The 19,395-nt window shown below is 40.0% G+C and overlaps 1 protein-coding gene across 1 annotated transcript in view; it reads right to left on the bottom strand.

Annotated features, from left to right (window-relative positions):
* The window catches only part of lgr4 (leucine-rich repeat containing G protein-coupled receptor 4), a 50,504-nt gene extending 33,822 nt beyond the window's left edge, over positions 1–16,682 (bottom strand). The window contains exons 1-2 of the mRNA XM_056749613.1: positions 16,392–16,682; positions 15,951–16,224 (exon numbers count right to left, since the gene is read on the bottom strand). Of these exons, the coding sequence (XP_056605591.1) occupies positions 15,951–16,141 (191 nt within the window). The 5' untranslated portion in view covers positions 16,142–16,224; positions 16,392–16,682. The remainder of the gene's footprint in view (positions 1–15,950; positions 16,225–16,391) is intronic.
* Between the last annotated feature and the right edge of the window lie 2,713 nt (positions 16,683–19,395).

The raw sequence follows: 19,395 nt of genomic DNA on the forward strand, positions 1-19,395 counted from the left end.
AGCCTGTCACAAGGAAACACATCCAATTTGATGTTTTTTTATGAGACGTCCATCCAACCTCCCATAGCTGATGCTCTTGCTTTACAAGTTCAAACAGAGATCTGTGTGTCTGAGACAGCTGATAAAGCCAGACTTCAGATCATTCAAAGAGATCCAGCAGCATGCAACAATAATAGAAAGCATTACTAAATGAAAGTTATTTGATCAAGCCAAATCAGTGCTGCTATGATGTGCATTACAGCAATGTACCTGTGTTGTCATGCTAGTATGACATCAAGGGCCAACAAATGTTTACTTGGAAGATGATCATTTGAAGATCTTCAAATGTTCTAGCATCATGAGGGCCTAAAATAAAGGAAATGTCAACCTGCAGCCATATAGATAAAATGAATTTTAATTCTCTGTAAGCCCTCCTGCTTGTCATTGCCAAGATTTATCAAAGACAACACAACATAATTAACATTTACACTTATATAGAATGTTTTAACTTAATAAAGTGGGTGCCAAAACAAACAAACACCCTTAAATATGCATTGCCCTCTCATTTTGTCCTACAGTGAAATGTAACTACAATCCATATCTCTATACTTACTCATACTCTCATTTCTTATAAAACTATCTCTGTACCTCCTTCTCTCCCTAAGGCTTCTAAGCTCTAAGCAGAGAGAGAGAGAGAGAGAGAGAGAGAGAGAGAGAGAGACAGAGACAGAGACAGAGGGAGGGAGGGAGGGAGGGGGAGAGAGAGAGGGAGGGAGGGAGGGAGGGAGGGAGGGGGGAGAGAGAGAGAGAGAGAGAGCGGGAGAGAGCAGGCTGTCAAGGAGACAAGAGAGATAGCATGTAGCAGCATGACAAAAATGCAAGTAATACACAAAGTGTTTTCCTGTGTCTCTCCCTTCCCATTTGGGCTGAAAGGTGAAGTGTGTGGGCAGCTAGAAAAGGAACATTAGACGTGTAGCGAGAGAGGTCAGAACAGACCTTAAACAATCGCTGTTACAGACATCATACAACACTCCCAGAGAGGAAATGTGCAACTGTGCGTGCAGATTATAATAAGTGCGTTTTATGCTTGTTATACATTTTAGTCGTCTTGCTTATTTATTCAGTCGTATTCCAGCCAGCATTGTGTCTGTGTTCTGTCTTTGTTCTAAAGGAGATGCACTGAAGCCTAGACAGGGTTTTCAGCTGGGCCCGAGATCTTGATTAGGACTCCATTTGTGTGGCTTCAAAAGCCGGACCGCACACAGTAGACGTGGCGACGGGGCCTGACAGAGCCCAACAAACACACTACAATAGCTAATGAGGCAGATCCCTATCCCATCCCCCCCAAAAAGAGAAAAACAAGAGGGAGCAAGGCCGACATCTTGGATTTCACTGCAAGGCTTCTCTTCTGTCTTGATAGCATATATATGAGACTGTGGGCCTCTGGCCACAATGTGTATCATATTACCCCCCATATCACACATATACGACCACTGAAAGGGGCCTCCTTTTCCCCCTTGCAGCTCTGACCTTCTGTCACTCTGCTATCTTTTTTTTGATCCACAGGTTACCTATCCATTTACCCTTCAGGCAGATTTGAATGGACCGTCTACTACCAGTGCACTCACTTTTCTCCTCTCATTCCTTATCACTCTCCTCTGCACCCCCTCTCTGTGGAGCGCCCCTAGCGTCCCCGGTGGTCCGCTAAATACATTATGTATTGCTGACAGTTCTGTCCCTCAGCACACACACACCCATTCCTCCAGTCCCGCAGTCTTTCGCCTTGCTGCAAACTCTCTCTGTGTTTTGGCTGAGGTGACTGGGAGCAGCATGAAAGAGAGGAAGAGCATGTGTGTGTGGGTTCAGGTCTGTGAATGTGATCTCTCCTCAAGTAGAAGGTTTTCCCATTAGGGGCCAGGGGCCGCACTGCAGTGACAAAGACGGGGACGGAGGACTACTGGAGCCAGTGCTGTAAGAAACTCTATCCTAAGACTGATAATGTGTGCGTTTGAGTGACTACACAAGACCAGTTCTACTGCATTTATGTTTGAATAAAGCATAATTATTAACCGTATGTGTATCTGGGTCTTAAAGGTATAGTATCAGAGCTTGCGTTAACCGAACATTCTCCGTCATTGATGGATTTTTTTATACCAGTGACGGAAACATCTGAAGGCCGTACGTCATTTTGAAGGATTACAACGAGGGGCGTTTGTAAATCTCCTTTTTGTCGAGTTGGTAGCATTCAATCATTTCCTTTCATCAGAACGTGATCGCAAGCGAACAGAAGTACCCCTGCACTGTGAAGTAAGGACGCAAACATTTCCCATTCATTATTCATAACCGCCTCGTCCATTCAGGAAAACCCATGTGGGATCAGCGGAGACTCGTGCTGTGGAGCCAGGGGCATGTATAAACAAGGCGACTATGACGGCCCGCCACAGTCTCATTTCTTTCGCCATAGTTTCAAAACAAACTGAAAATCTTTTTGCACTTTTTATAACAACACAGCGGTCTCAAACGTTGTTTCTGGATCTGACTCTGCAATGCGTGCATCTGTCTTTCAATCAGACCCCTGCATCACGTGCTCTTAGACACACACAAGCGCGCACAAACCAGTGGTGCTGTGTTTACATACCTTTTAGCTTCAGAGAGCGACTAGCGTCATTTTGGATAAACCTTAACTTTCAGTGAGTGGAAAAATGTCTCTCTGCGTCTTCTCCGTTAATGACCTGACAGCAGTATGTCTGACAACAGAAACATTAAATATGTAAACGACTTCGGGTTTATTGGGTATTAAAATACGGTAAGTTCAGAACACATGTTCGTCGCAATGATGTCACAAACTTGCTTATTAGCATGTAATATCACTTTGCACCATAGTGATGGGTAAAAATAGATTATGACAGATTTTTTACAAGCCTGGTCCGTCAAGATTACGGACAATGAAAAAGTCTAGCGCAACCTCTGTATAGTAGAGGTGGCCTATAAAGCATAGAAAATGAGAACAGGGAATCATACTAGTAAGTGACTGTTACTGTAATTATGGAAATAATATAAACTATCTGTATTGGAGCATCTCTACAATTTAATGTCTTCAGCGTCACATGATGAAGCATTCTCCTTTTATATAAAAATAACCACGAGACAAACATAGAAATGCTCATACTATACAAAGTGAAAATGTGACCCATAGATTTTGGTTGCTTGCTTTAATCTAATGTAGTCAGGTTAATTCACTTTCAGTAACATTGTGTACTCAAAGGGATAGTTCACCCAGAAATGAAAATTCTGTCATCATTTACTCACCCTCAAGTTGTTCCACACCTATTTAAATTATATATACATTTATAATATAAATATGTAATAAACAATATATATTTATATTTATATTACATTTATATATTTTATAAAAAAATATATATATACACATTCACAAATATATTAAAAAAATTGTTTTGTTCTGCTGAACACAAAGGAAGATATTTGGAAGAATGTTAGCAAATTTTCAGTTCATTGACTACCACAGCAGAATAAAGGGTGGTCAAGGTGTAGCAGAACTGAATGCTTTCCTCAATTCTTCTAAATATCTTATTTTGTGTTCGAGAGAACAAAAACATATACATATTTATTTTCTACCATGGTAGTGAATGGTGTCCCAGAACTGAAAACTGCTGACATTCTTCCAACTACATTTTTTGTGTTCAACAGAAGAAAGACATTTATACCAGATTGGAACAACTTGAGCAGGGTTTGACATTAAGCAGTGTCATGTGGTTGTCATTCGGACAAGTAAATTTGTCATTCACTTGTCCAAGTACAAAAATGAACGTCCAAAGATAAAACAATTATATTTCATTTTAATTATAATATAATATAATCAATATATATGTTTTTGCACATAGCACTGGTGCTAGAGAGGTTTAAAGTTTGGTAGCACAGGCAGAAATGTGCAAGTGTAGTTCATTATGAATAGGCAGATAACTGACAAAAGACATTAATGTAACAGATGGATAAATAAGGGCCATATCATTTTTAGATTACCTAAATTTGTTTTAATATTTCTAAATTGTGTTTTTCCATTTTTACTTTACAATAGTGGTATATTTGTCCACATAAATTACTGTAGTATACTATAGTATTTACTATAGTAAACTGCAGTAAAATTCTAACTATATTGATTTTAAACTTTACTTTAGTTTATTACAGTGTTTATTAATTTACTACAAGGGCACTTAAATTTTCGATAACAAATACTACAGTACACTACAGTATTTTTTGTCTGAGTGTTCAATTTAACAGGGCTTTTTTTTTCTGTGTTTGCAGATAGCTTCCCTCAAATAGTAAAACGATTTTAAAATAAACTCTCAAAGCAACTCTGGAGATGAAGTGCATGTGTTCATGTCCTCATACACAGCAGACGCAGATATATCCTCGACCATTACTCGTGTTGTATGTTAAACTGTGCACATAATTCACTCAGACATGCAGAACAGCCAGATGACATTTCAATAACAGGATTCCGTGTCCGCATGGACTCAGTGTGGTGCGCCATTGATTATTGTCACAGACAAACATGCAATAGAACAACCACGACAAATGCACTTCACACAATCATGCAGTTCTGTCTAATGCACATATTCTTATTATTCTACATATGTTGCACAGTTTTTTTTAAAGTACAAGTAAAATTCTCTCTCACTTGCCCATACAAAACATTCACTTGTCCCAGACAAGCGGACAAGCATTAATGTCTAGCCCTGTTGAGGGTTTTTCAATGATGACAGAATTTTTATTTTGGGGGGAACTGTCCATTTAAAATGAAATAATAAAAATTTTAGCACAGAAAACAAGTTTAGGTGACTTGACAAAACATATGGTCCATTTGTTTTCAGAACACAACTTTCGGCATTGTAAAATAATAAAAACACATTCATAGGTTCATAAAAATAGCTCAAAATGCCCCTATGAGGGATTAGGAGAAAGAAATCATGAAACATGCTCACACAGTTAAAGTTTGCATGGTAGACACAATGCAGCATTGTCATGAAATTATTAACTCCAGAAACACAAATAAGGGCCACCCCAAGCACTACAGATGGTGACTGAATGAAAAATACAAACATGGAAGGAAGAAGAAAGGCCTATGTTAGGAGAGCTCAAGAAAATGTCATGTCTCAACAGAGCACTGCAGACGTTCTGCCTATCAGTAGCAGAATACAGGAAGAAACTGACAGGAGCCTATTTACGCTCATGCTTAGCTACAGACATGAAAATATAGACTTGTCATGAATTATATCCCAAAGCACAACGAGGCTTTGTGTTCTTGAAATGCTCAGCATTTGCAGTAACTCTGAGGGCTGCCCTCATACTAAACATCAACTTTTACATTTCAGCATCCGCGCATTGGCAAACCGCGCCAGCACCGCAGCAGGCTTTCTGTGGCCGCAGCTGCCCACAGAGCACCACATCATAGCCGGGCTAGCTCGCTCACAGCCCTGCCAAGCCCTGAAGAAACCCAGCCACAGCCTGCCCCATGATAAGGCCTGTAGATGTGGTGTATGTGTGTGCGTGTCTTAGGGTATGGGTGGGTCTCGTTTACGGGCTGGCTCTCAGCCCAAGAAGGGCGGGGCGTTTTTGTGCCAACTTTATTTTGATTGACGGTCTCACAAAAATAGGCTCATAAGGAACTGACAGGTGTGAGATAGCAAAAAGGTGACAAAAGTAACAGGGACGGTGTTAAAGATCGGATAAAACACGCAGTTTCTGCAAATCTCATATTAATCTCGAGTGCCTCACAGTAGTATTGCATGAATCGTATCTTTGAAGAGTATTTAGTTTGATCACATTTCTAAAAGAGAGATACAGCTGTACGATTATTTACAGAAAAGCACGAGCTGTTAGAGGTGGGACTAGTGGGGAGAGTGAAATGGAACTACAGCAGGAGCAAGCAACACACATAACATTAATCTCTTCGTGTTTTGTACATTATGCATGTACACGCCGATGGCCAACAAAACACAGACATGTGACTTAGTTTGCAGTTCATATCCGGCATCTTTTAGCAATGGTATGGTGCATTCTATCGGTGTCAAACTATCTCCAAATCCAGCGTTATATCCACCGTTTATATAGCATCTATCACTGAAATACCGTGAACAAACAGACACACATAAACTTCAATAGCAGCGCAGCCCATCTTGACGCAGTGCATATAACCTTGATGGTAAGAAGGTCTAGCTCATCAGTTGGTTCATGGACGGGCTCTTTCGACTTCGCCTTGCTTTTGGCTAATAAAAGGAATAGGAACCCTGTGAAGACACAGGGATACAGAATTAGAAAAAACGTTCAGAAAAGGGTTAGAAGGCTGGGGGAGTGTATCGAGTACAGAAGTACTACCTCATATGTCCAACTCGTTTTTTTAACAAGTTGACCATGTTAAGCATGAGAAGCCAGCAGGTTTAACAGTGTAAAGAAAGAAGTCAGAATGCATGACATAGCATGATAGCTCTGCTTAAAAAAAACGTGCAGCCTTACACCTTTTATCCCACACAGGGCCTGTGTGGAGCTCTTAGGGTTTGTTGTTTCAAGCCGGACTTCCACCCTGAATCTGATGCACATTAGGCTCTTCAGTCGAGCACTAAGCTGACGGTTCGCTTTGCTTTTCCTTTAGCATTACATACAGTGGAGAGTGAACACAAAACACTTGCAGTCTATCAGTGCGATGGATGATCTCATGTCTGACAAATTCCTCTCCTTCTGTACACAAATAAAAAGACTGAGTCATTTTTGTCCATCAGCGCACCGTCACCCTATTCAGAGGGCATGATGTATGTCTGTTAAACCACAATATGACAAAAGGCAGAAGGATAAGTAAACACATTGGTTTGAGTCTTTGCTGTAGGACAAGACACCTTATTATTAACAAAGAAGGGCCTGAATATACCTCAATACGGGATTATGTACAAGAATTTAAACACAGCAGTTGCTATTGAAATGTTTAGAAAGACAGGACTTAAAGTGTTTTACTTATAATGTTTCGAGAAAGAGTGCAGGCAGATTTTTTAAACAGGTTCCAAACCTCTTTGAACTAAACTACCTGAGACATGAGAACAAAATTCAACAGACTTGGCCGGATGGTTGGACGACCACACACAGGCAAGCATAAAGCATACGCTCTGAAAAGTGTAATGAATAATAATAAAATGTTCTCCAAGTCACTAAAACATACAGGCAGCTTTTTGTCCAGTCAAAGAAGGCTACAGTTCTGGAGTCACAGAGCGAGAAGCAATTCCCTCACGTGAACGCTTACGCAAACACTCAGCCAAGAGAGCAAACATGGATAGCAAAAAACAGTTCTGATACTGAGATTCTGAGTGGCAGAGAGAAAATAAGGGATTTACACAAGGAGGGAAACGGCGGAAATGCAAGCAAGGAAGTGTATAAAGCCCTTAATTCCACAGGAACACAGTGGTTGTAAGCACACGGTGTCTTAGGGCTGTGCTGATAGCCTATCTGAAATGAGATATGGACAAGGCTGAACAAACCAGCAATCGACACAAACAACATCCAATGGAGTTGGACTGCACAAGTGACAAGAGCAAACAATTCAAGTGCACCACATTCCTCGACTCCCTCTTAATTTCTATGCGTCTTACATTTACATTTATTCATTTGGCAGACGCTTTATCCAAAGCGACTTACAAGTAGGAGAACATATAACATTTTGTCAGCATGCTAAACAGTACCGTTAGTTTAAGGCCATGCACTAGGATTAAAGCTGGAGTAAGCAAGGGAGAGAAGTAAAAAACAAATTTGACACAAGACATAGGCAGTTATTGGTTAGTCAAATAAATGCAGAAAAGTTATGTTTTGAGCTGTTTTTTGAAAATTGTGAAGGATGCTGCAGTACGGTCTTCATTTTCCAATTTCATTTCTTTTTAAGTCAAAATGAATAGGCAATAGCTATGATAAAAAAGGAAAACTGGGACCCGAGGAACTGCTCAGATTTTCCTGGAGAGACAATAAAGTTCGTGCAATTAATTTATCAATTATAAATTGTCCGACAAAAGTCATCATCAGTTATCTCATATGCATCTATTTTTATTTCTCCCAAAGAATTTTATGAGAAACTGTCAGGGGGGTGGACAAGAAGAGAACCCAGTTGCAGGCAGCTATTAAGGCGTTAACAAACAAGGATTTATTTATACAAAACACAAAACAAGGACCCACAAGGAGGTAAAACAATAATGACAGTGGAATAATATGACAGGCAAACAGGAACGTAAACTAACTAACACTTGACTAAAACAACACTTGACAAAATTTACACTAGACTAGAGTTAGATAACTCACAAGGAGGAACAAGATGCAAGGTCATATGAGGCATGGAGCAAACAAGCAAATTGAACAAATTGAACAGAACAAACAAGCACTGGACAGAAGACAAAAGGGCATAATATAGTGGAAACTAACAAAGGGTAATTAGCAAGGTCAGGTGAGGGGAATCGAGAGATCAGAGAGAGCGCTTGTTATGTCAGAACCAAAAATAACATGCCTCTCTCCGCACAAAACATAAGGCTCTGCCATGATTCTGCCACAAGACAAAGAAAGACATGATACTATGAGGCAGAATCATGACAGAAACAGCCAAAATGAATTGATATTTTAATTAAGCACTACTATTTTATATATATATAAAAAAGGACCATGACTTTTTGTGATTTTTATTGTATACGGCAAACTGCATACAAGACTGTAGACAAATTCATTGGTAGGTTAGCGGGCTACATTTATGATTTCTATGAAGACATGCTTTTTTTAAAGATTGCCTGCCATAATGAGCAACACACATTCTTCAGAAATAAAGCTGATAATCTGAACATCTGAAAAATAGCAACTGATATTTTAACTTATATTTACAAGATCAACAAAAAAACAAATCAAACTAAAACAGGTTCACACAAACACTGGGGAAAAATATGTCAAAACTTTTTACAAAATATTCAGATTTCAGGACATGTTAGAAACAATAACTGCATAAAGAATAAACATTTGATCAAAAACAACATTCTGATCTACTAATATTCATGAATGCTTTCACTCTCTTTTACTCTCTGGAGAGGTGAGCAAAGCTGGACGGAAGCTTGACAAGTAACGAAACCCAAAAAAGACAGTTTTCTGGGAAGTCATTTCACATTCCAGTGAGACCAGAGACGCTTCCCACCTTCCAGTAACAGTGTGTGCACAAACCTGGCTGCACCTATTCACGTGTGTGTGCTGCGATTCTAAGAGACATACAGATTGAAAGAGTGAGTAAATGTGTGTGACTGCGTGTATCCGCCTCAGAGCTTTCTCCCTCAGTTTGCCCTTCTGTTTATCATACAGCGCATCTCCCTCTGTTTCTCTCTCATCCATCCCCTTCATTCCATTCCACTGATCTCAGACCCTCATCCTGTCATTTGTCTGGTGTCCATTAGAAAAAGAAGATGTGATGGGAGACAGGCGTTTCTAATGCACCAGCTGGCCTACTTCACAGCTCCATCAGGAAGCTCACATTAAACAAACTCATTAACTGCCAAGGCAACCCGCGTGGGTCCCGACGACATTATTTACCATGAACAATTTCTAAATAATCACATAGTCATGTCTGAGCATCTGAACCCTCTGCATCTTAGGGGCAGAGACGATCTTGAGGAGATGGAGTACTGAGAGAGCCGGAGGGAGTGTTCAGACCAAACAGAGTGAATCAGATGGACTACAATTCAGCACTCTAATAAATTCAAAAGAGGGCCTCTTTCTTCAGTACCTCTTTAGTGTCTCGCAGGGCCATATAAACTTATTTCAAGTCTAAACACTTCCAATTCTAAAGCTAACAACAAATAGTTATAGTTATAACTGTTGTTTCTTCTCGACCACACTATCTGAAAGTTGGCAAATCACAGGAGCTCTATCGGCAGTCATAGCAATTATAGGGCTATTATATGTAATTACTGTATATCTAGCAAATAATTGTCAGACACATAACTTTATACTGTATATACATAAAGGACTGTGCAAAACTTAAAGACCAGCTTTGTTATTTCAAAATGTATTGTTTAAATGATCATACATATTTACTCTAAATATGTCATTAAAAACATTGCATTTTGAACAAAATAGCTTCTTTCAGCAAAATCTGCCTTTTGTGTGATCTCCTTTGGCATTAAAGCATATATTCCAACTCTTTTGGGGAGACTGTCCTATTTGAGATTAAACTTCCACTCCATTTAGGTTCAAGACAGCTAGGTTCCTTCCTTGTCACTTTTATAGTTGCATAACATTTCTGTATTTTCATTTTGTATAACTTCATTTTCAGTTTAATTAAGCTGTTAATATCAGGTACAGTAAGTGCAATTCATACAACATCATTCACCAAAAATAGTTTATAAAAACAAACAAAAAATAATATAAAAGTATTTTTATACATGAACACTATTTTTTTTCTTCTTCTTTAAATACTTAATATGTCAGAGCGCTGGCAAAGTCTGTAGTGAGATGGTGCACAAAATATAGAGTGTCTTTATTGTGCAAGTGCTTCAAGTGTTTGAATCCTGCTTGCGGCATGTCCTCGTCCCATTCCCTCTCTCTATTCCCTCAATACCCTCACATTAAAAAAATTGTTACTTTAAATTGTGGTCAATGATGTACCTTAAACCTTACAGTCTCATCTGTCTTTTCAACCAAGACCTCCTGACAGGACTCACACACACAAAATATTGTTAACTTTTAAAAATAGCAGATTAAAATGAAGCATGACCAGCTAAAATGCCACATGGATGCAGACAAGTAGACAGCTGAGGTTCCTGAAATGAGGAAGAAAATGATAAACTGAGAATAACTGTTTATTTTACTACCTTGTAGACATAATGTATCATCAGCGCAGTTCAAACAAATTCAACACTTTCTGCTTTTCTGCCTCTCTCACACTCATAAACGCTCACACAATTTGTTGGCAGGGATGACGTGTGGACAGATGCGGGGGACCCGGGGTCATCTCTAGGTCAGGAAGTGTGCGTTTCACGGGACGGCTGAGGAGTGATGACAAACCCTCTGACTCTGGGTCGTGCGCAACGGGCAGAGAAGAGATGCCAGCCAAGTGGCACCGTGCGAGACCACACACAAGCACGTGTACAAACTTATGCCATGGGGAGAGGTGCCACGGTAAACACTCCTTACTGGAAGAGCAGGGCAGAGAAGACACCCGCGCTTCTTCAGCTGCTGGAGACGTCTCAAGGAGCCTATCCACCGCAGTACACAACACAAACCTTGGATTACAGCTCATCTCCGGTTGGACTTCTACTGGGGACTTCTTGTCTAGGCCCTCAGCAAGCCAAACTGCTAAACACTAATCCGCTCCTCGCAGTTCTTCCCAGCACAACGGACACTTGGTGGTTTTTATCCATGTGGGAGGAAATCCATGACACAAGGTCCATAGCCAACAAGGCCTGATTTGAAGTATGAGCACAGCATGTGTAAACACTTGCAATGGTGTAAGAAATTCTGGCAGCCTAACAGTCTCTCTCTGTCCTAGACCCACCAATTCTGAGTGAGAGAAAAGCACTTACATGTCTCTCTAATCATCATGAGCCTTCGTTCATACTCATCCAAAATAGCAAAGTCGAAAAAAGGAAAGAAAGGAAAAAGAGCACCTTGCTACAAATACCACTATTGGTGGTCAACAGTATGGGATGTGTTTTGGATGCTGGTATGATCAATTCATCCTGACCTAAGCTGGTCAGAGCTGGTCACAAAAGTTTTGTTACCGAGTTTATTGTTTAGATATCAGAGACTTGAGGTCCATACTTAATTGTTTAATAACATCCATCCACAGACATTAGGCATGAGGCTTCCCCTTTAACGGCAGTAAGAGCCCTCCCTTGCCAGACCACTGAACACAGAGAGTCCTTTTCCTCCAGAGCTCTTCTGGTGACCTGTGTGTGCGCAGGTATGACTGAAGGGTGCCTGTGTTCAAGTACATAAACCCACCTTTATCCTTACCCCTTCTGATTCGCCATATATCATCACGGCTAGAGCTGTAAATTATTGGTGGAGCAGTGAGGCATACAAAATGTCTTTGGGTCGAAGGTTTAAGTAAACCATAATATACACCCTAGTAATTTTACCTGACAGATTCAGGAACTGCGTGTGCTTCTCTGGTGGTCTGTTTTAAAATAAAAAGCAATGATCGAAAGTAAAAAGATTAACTCTAGACAAAATTGCTTTATATAATCAATTCTGATTCTTCTTCAGAAGAAAAAAACACATATATTAAACGCTATTTAAAAGTTTATTACTTCACTTTCTCTTGTACCCCCTGACTGCACAAAGTATATTGTCTTCAAGACTGAGTGTAAAAAAAGGGATCACTAATCGCTCTATACATTCAGTCATGGAAAGGTGTGGAAAAAGGGCGCTGCTGGTTCCATCCGACTGAGCCTGTAGATGCGGAAGCCTTCCCACAGCCTTTAAGATGGAAAAGAACATGGCGTCTCTGTTTTGTTAATGGGACACAAAGACACATTCCAGCTCCTCAATGCTGAAGGGCTTTAGTGAGGCTGAGACAAGAGTGGGCTAATGGCGTGTGGACAGACGGTTAAGGGGGGATATCCCCACTGCACTCGGCTAGGGTGAACACACACACATACACACACACAAGGGAAATTCTTTCAGCTAGTGAGGGGACACAATAAAAGGGCAGCGTAGACTGAAAAGTAGCAAAGGGTCAGAAATAGAGGTTTTGAGTCATACTATGAGGAATGTGCTACTGTTTCTCCAAAAATAATAAAAAAACATTAAGCAAGGACAAGACAAGTGGCAGGGGAAAGCCAGTAAACAATGCTTATCAATACAGTATCAGAAAAAAATGTATGTCAAGCTCGTAAAAAAAAGATTTGTGAAGCTGTTTGATTAAAACCATGTTGTAATAAGCAATGAAAAGCTTTTGTTGGAAGTTAAGTATATAGTTACATCCGCACATACAATACAGTCAAGGTCAAAGTTTCACCGGTGTGGAGCGATACTACACTGCATATTTGTTCCTTAAGCCGGTGCTAAGTCTCTCACTCGTCCTGCTCCAATACTCCGCCTAAACGGAGTATGATTAACCTAAAGCGTTGCGCAACTACCCGTTGAAGTGAACAAACTTTATTAAACCCACAAGACTAAGGGCTGCTATCTGCATTAGGGGTATAATGATCAACCAGTGTGTGTCACCATCACTCTCTCTTTTCCCTTCCATTCCAGTAACCCTTCAATTCCCTAATGTGCTCTAACAAATTTTGTTTTTCTTTGCTTTTTTAAGGTTCATTTAGGCTATACTTGCTGGGCTTCTTTGTCGCCAAGAAATGATTACAAATCACACTGACGTATTTGTTTCCTTGTATTTTTCCTGTTTGCGCACATCCATGAAAATCTTGACCTGGGAGAAGTCGGCTAGCTGATGAGTGTTGATGATTGATTCAAACTAATCGTAGGTGTGGTTTGAACGTGACATTCTGTAATAAGAATCGCATGTGTTAGCTGAGGAAATTGTTGCTAGCTAGGTTCAAATCTTAATAATATAACTTAACTCCATGTGGTCACGATTAATGTTTAAGAGAAAAGGTTAAGTTTCTTCCAATGAATAAACATAGACTTTTACATTTTATAAAACTTCTCTATAGTCCTCTTTCTTACTAATTCTCCACTAGTGTCCTTTACTGCAGGGAGAGACAGTGTGGTGACAGCTAAAAGCAACTGAAAGTACAGGCAGACAAAACTGCCCTCCTATTATCAATTACATAAATAAATACCAGAAATGCAGTAAAGCGTGCAGTGGGCCGATGCAGCCGGATGCAACAATGCGGCTAAATGGGTGGCATTTTTCAGCTCAGGACGAACCCCATGATTATTATCATTGTACAGACTGACAGATGTCCCGTCATCTGCTCTGCATCACTTGTGGATCGATCAGTAATGTGTTTAATCAAAAACATTACCACGGTGCACCCCCTTTCCAAAATAATTTCAAATGTTTTAAATTAAAGAAATACTAACATACGTGGTATTGTTTCATTCTTATGTATATCCTTATAGCCTTTGGAATAGCCTAATGTTGTGTTCACAAGTCATTAAGTCATTGCAAAGACGAGCGGAGGCAGAAATCCGAAACAACAATGAAGGAAAAAATCATCGTTGCTGTATGTGGATACCCAGAGCTGTACGATACATCTCACTTTTATCGAAACAGGAATAAAATGGACCTTGCTGGTAAGAAAGTGAGTGAGGAGGTCGGACAATCTGGTAAGTTGTAAAAAACAATCTTTACTCAATTTGAGCAGTATATATATATATATATATATATATATATATATGTACAAGACTGGAGCCGCCTGGCAGAAGCCCCTCACATGACGCAAATTTGCATCTGTAGTAAAACTCAAAATGTTCAAGCATCCAAGTCACATTCGGTGGGAAAGCTCTATAACAATATTACGTATATTGTGCCATAATATGTTGTGCTTATATTTATACAATCGATCGACATTATTTCTTGTGTTTTTTGAACGTGTGCCCTCACTGTGCATCAAGAGTCATCTATTTGAGCTCAACAACACAAAAACAGCACCAAACATTCCAGCCGAGATCACTGCTGATGGTCTTAACATGCTGCCTCCAGTGTTCCTATTTGCATGTCACTCACTGATACCTAAGATGGCCACTGCTACCGTTAGTGTTAACTCTGTGGCTTTATTTCTGGCTTTATCACTTCTACAGACTGGACTTAGCTTGGGGTTGGGTTACAAGCTGCTGCTTGGCAGGGATATTTCGAGAGCCTGGTCAAGCTGTTTTCAAAATGTACAGGCTCCAGGAGAGAGCTTCAGAATAAACACTCACTTCCAGACACGCTTCAAATAACCTTTGGCAAAAGTACCACAGTTAATCAGAACAAAGGAAAAATGCAATAAATGCCAGGAGAGTCTAATGAGGTGAGGGACTTTATTTACATGTGTGACACAGTGGGTACAGTCGTAGGGTCTTTCTTATTAACAGAGGAGTGAAATGCGAGGGGCACATATTTTTGAAGTCATTCAATGCGACATCAACTTACGGCAAAGTTAATAAAAGTGCTCCATTGATACAGAATAAGGGAGTCAGCATTACGAATAGCTAAATAACGATAAACGTTACTGTTTCAAAGTTTGCCTGGATACACATGAAACGTGTAGAAAACAAGGCTATTAAGTGTGGTCAGTATCCACTGATTAATAATCTAAAGCAGAACATTTATTAAGATTAATACATTTATTAATCTAAAGCAGAACTAAAGCATGTACATTTATTAATGCGGATGGAACTAAAAGAAGTTATATTTACGGAAAAGCACCTTACAACGCCTGTACAAACACTACTTCACTACTTTTCAGTGTGCTGCATGTGCTTAAAAGCTGGCTGATAAGGTTTTAAAGGTTCTTTTTAATAATGGATGAGCAGCCTTCTTTATATGACCCGTACGGTGAAATGGGTTTCACTGTTGTTTAAGAGCACCCAAAAGCCTTGAGCAACAAAGTAAAAACAACTGTCAGGAAAACAGTAATAGTAGTGAACCACGTTTGGTTTTAATCCTTAAAGTAGCCTTGAAATGATTTACATGAGTTACTGCTATGGTGTGAATAAAAGCTAGTGTATACAGCTGTGTGTCATTGGACAGTTTATCAGAGTTTGATACTATCGGTTAAAACCTTACTTAACTTCTGAGAACACAGATTTTCCTTATTCGAAAAGTTACTGAAATTTAACCTTTTAAATTTTTTTGTTTAATAATGCACTACAAAGCCATTCTTCGTTGTAACACGTAACGTTTTGATGGCTGTGTTGAAAAAAGGTAACAAGGCAGTTTAGCTTTGCAATTTGCAAAATATGTGATGTGAAATTCTAATGTTGTGACTTACAGGTAGTAGGTGAACGCGCTGAGACCGGCGGGCACGGCGGTCAGTCCCCGTCCAGAGCAGTCCGCTCCTCCGTCCTCGTCGCAGCGGCACAGCGCAGGGCATGTGGCCGCAGTGGAATGACCCTCTCCCGCGGCAGCCTGCCCCCCTATACACAACCACAGCACAAACATCCGAATGGCCAACAGTGCCATTATCCGTTTCACCCCAAAGATCCTCGAAGGCAGATCGGTGGTTTCTTCTGCCTCACGCGGTGGTGGTGATAGATCCCTTAACCCTAAAACAAGTACAATATCAGAATCTCTGAAGACTTTAAATTCGCGACCTGATGCGGGCGAGTTAACGGGTTGTAAAATTAAGCTACAACATGTCCTTTGTTTGCGGGTCCCCAAAAACATATGCGTGTAATACCTGCTTTTCTTTCTGGCAAATAAGTGTTCTTACCTAATCCCCGCGAACGATCAGCAGATCGGGCCAGTCAACGGTCATTCTGCGCGGAGTCTCAAGCGTCCGACAACGCAAAAATAAAACAGCTTTAGCTCTGATCCCGGGGTCTAAACACACGCGCTCCAGACTGCCGTGATTCCTTAAACCTACGCGTCCTGGAAAACACGAAACCGCGACGATACACCGTGATTACAACAGTATTTTCACTCTCTCTCTTTCTGATTTGTTTCCTGTAGAAAAACACGGTCAGCTCTCTCCGTCAAACCTCACGTTTCCTCTCTCTCTCTCTCTCTCTCTCTCTCTCTGGCTCTCCCTCTCTCTCCCTCTCTCTGCAGGACAGCCAGTGAGGTGCTGAATATGTTAATACAACCTACATATTAATGATTTCTCGACGTCAGCTATATAATTGTTCTGGTATGAAACTTAAGGCAGCTTTACTCAATCAGTCCTTCATTCAATGCTCGACAACTGGTTCACGTATTAGCATAATACATAATTACATTTTCCACTTTATAACAAAAACAACAAAAAAATATTTATACAATCAAAAACAGCGAAAACCCCAAACAACACAGACACTACAATAAAGGTGACACATCTTTACAGTTCAGTAACTAAAAAAAGGGAAAAGGTGCACTGGTGCAATAGGAACGTCTCATAATAATGTAAATATTATAATATCTATTCTTGTGAGATGTTTTCCAAAGTTTGGAATTTTTATGTCATCATTAAAACCAAGACCGCCCTATTATGGCCGCAAACTATGCCAAACTATCCGTGATAGAGAAAGCCTGTCTGCAATAACTCCTGTTCCACTCATCTTTCTTTATAAGCATAATAAGGCTTCATAAATGTCTTCACAGTTACACACATTTGCTGCACCACCCATAGGATTACATGGCAGTGACTCATAAACTCAACGGGTTAAAAGAGACAGAGAACGAATTTTGTGTTTTGGCCCAAGACAGTGCTTTGTAAATTCTTCCATGTTACCCCCCTTAACTCGAACTCTACATCACTGACGTCAGTGGCCTGTTTCACGAAGCGAGGTGAACAGACACTAAGTTGCAGAGTAAGTTTTAAGTGGACAAAACCAGACCAACACAACGCTTGGTTTAAACTTTCTCTGTCAAGTCGAGTTTGTGAGGCGCGTGCACCTAGAGGTGTGACACGTGCGGCAAACAGCCAATCACACGGAGCATGGAAAGAAAGTATCATCAGTTTGATTGACTTCTCGCTAGTATCAGCGCAATTCACTTTTCTTTTGAAGATGAAGACATCATTATGAAAAAAAATCATGAATTTTACACATTTACAAGGCAGGATTAAACACTGCTGCAATGAAAGTTTGAGAAGAAAGCTGCAAACTATATCAATACAGTATCAACTAAGTATTTTAAAAAAAAATAGGATTACAATAAGATCAAAAGATAGTATTTATGCGTAATGCCTTTAAAATGCTTTATATATTGAAGTTTGTTTTTCAGCGAATAGAGTTAAATTAATTGAAATGCGATGCTTAATATGAATTAACTAATTTGAATTTTCAATCATATAATAAATATATGAACGTGTTTTTAATTAAAATCAGTAAATGTAAATATACAATGCAAATTAACACTTAGCAGCAAAAGATTTTCCCTCTTACATCTTATCACCTTAAACTTTTTTTAATTTGGAGCGAGAGATACATGGGGAGTGGCTTCACTGCGTCAGACATACGTTGCTTTTCTCAGAGCTGATTGGTCCAGTTTTAGTTTGCGATAACTGAAGCCCGATTTTTACATTTGCGCGGGCCTACGCCGTAGCATCTGCACCGTAGGCTACGTGTCGGTTTTCAGTTATACTTCTGCGTCGCTCGTCGGCATCGACAGGCAATGACCACTAGGTGTCAGTGTCCACGCGGGTGTTGCTTTTGTGATCAAGACGAGAGCTGAAGAAGCTCGTTTGAGAAGCATTACGGCGATAACGGCAAGTAAACAGTCACTTTTTTGCAGATTTGAGACGTTTGGTAATGCGTTCCAGTAAACATGACTCTATCGCTTTTTTTACCTGAGGGAGGGGTTCAAACAGACCAATCACAGCGCTTGTGGTCCGCGTTGAGTTGACGCGTTGTTACATTTTTGGAGAGGTGCGCGTCAGACTACGGCGTAGGGTACCCGGCTCTGCCTAGGCTACAGCGTAGGTCCGACGCAGAACCATAAATTGGGCTTAACCCAGAATAGCCTGCACCGGAGCAGGTTTGACGTGCAAGCTTTTCCATCTCCAGTGTCAAAACTTGTCATCACTGTACTAGATTGATTGGTTTTGAAAATATCCACAGGAAAATAGATAAAGTACTCTTTAGACAAGATCAATTCATAGAGGGACCAAAATTGTCATTCTGTCAGATAGCTTCAATCTTATTTGCAGTATTTACAGCAGCCTCTGTTCCCAGGGACAGGAAGGCCCCCCAAGGCAATGAGTTTTCATGCAAATACAATTTGCATTAGCAACAGTGGTAACTAACCAGTGAAAAAGGCACTTGTGTAACTTGTCATGATAGATGGCTCAACGAGGAAATTACATGGGCGAGAGCACATTTGAATGCCACCTATCAAGATGCCCCCTCAAATAGACAATGACTATCAAAACATGGTAATCAAAGCTGTGAAACAGGGAGAGGGAGATACAGACACACACACACACACACATATATTGGTACAAAAGGTACAATAAAAATGATTATATTTTAATTTCATGGTACTATGGGAGCATTCGCTATTAATTTTTAATGAATAAAATACATGTTGAATAGAATAGAATAGACCTCTAAATCGGTTGGATGACAAATATTGGCAGTTAACATCAAGGATAAAACCATTAAACAAAGAACATAATGAATTTGCAAATCAGCACACAGAATATTAACATTGAAACATGTAAAAAAATAGATATATATCTTAATATTAAGCGAGCAATAATATAGCATAAAAGCCAAAATAAACAGAGAAAAGACAAA

Source organism: Triplophysa dalaica, chromosome 1 (genome assembly GCF_015846415.1).
Source record: "Triplophysa dalaica isolate WHDGS20190420 chromosome 1, ASM1584641v1, whole genome shotgun sequence".
In the NCBI taxonomy this organism is placed as follows: Eukaryota; Metazoa; Chordata; class Actinopteri; order Cypriniformes; family Nemacheilidae; genus Triplophysa; species Triplophysa dalaica.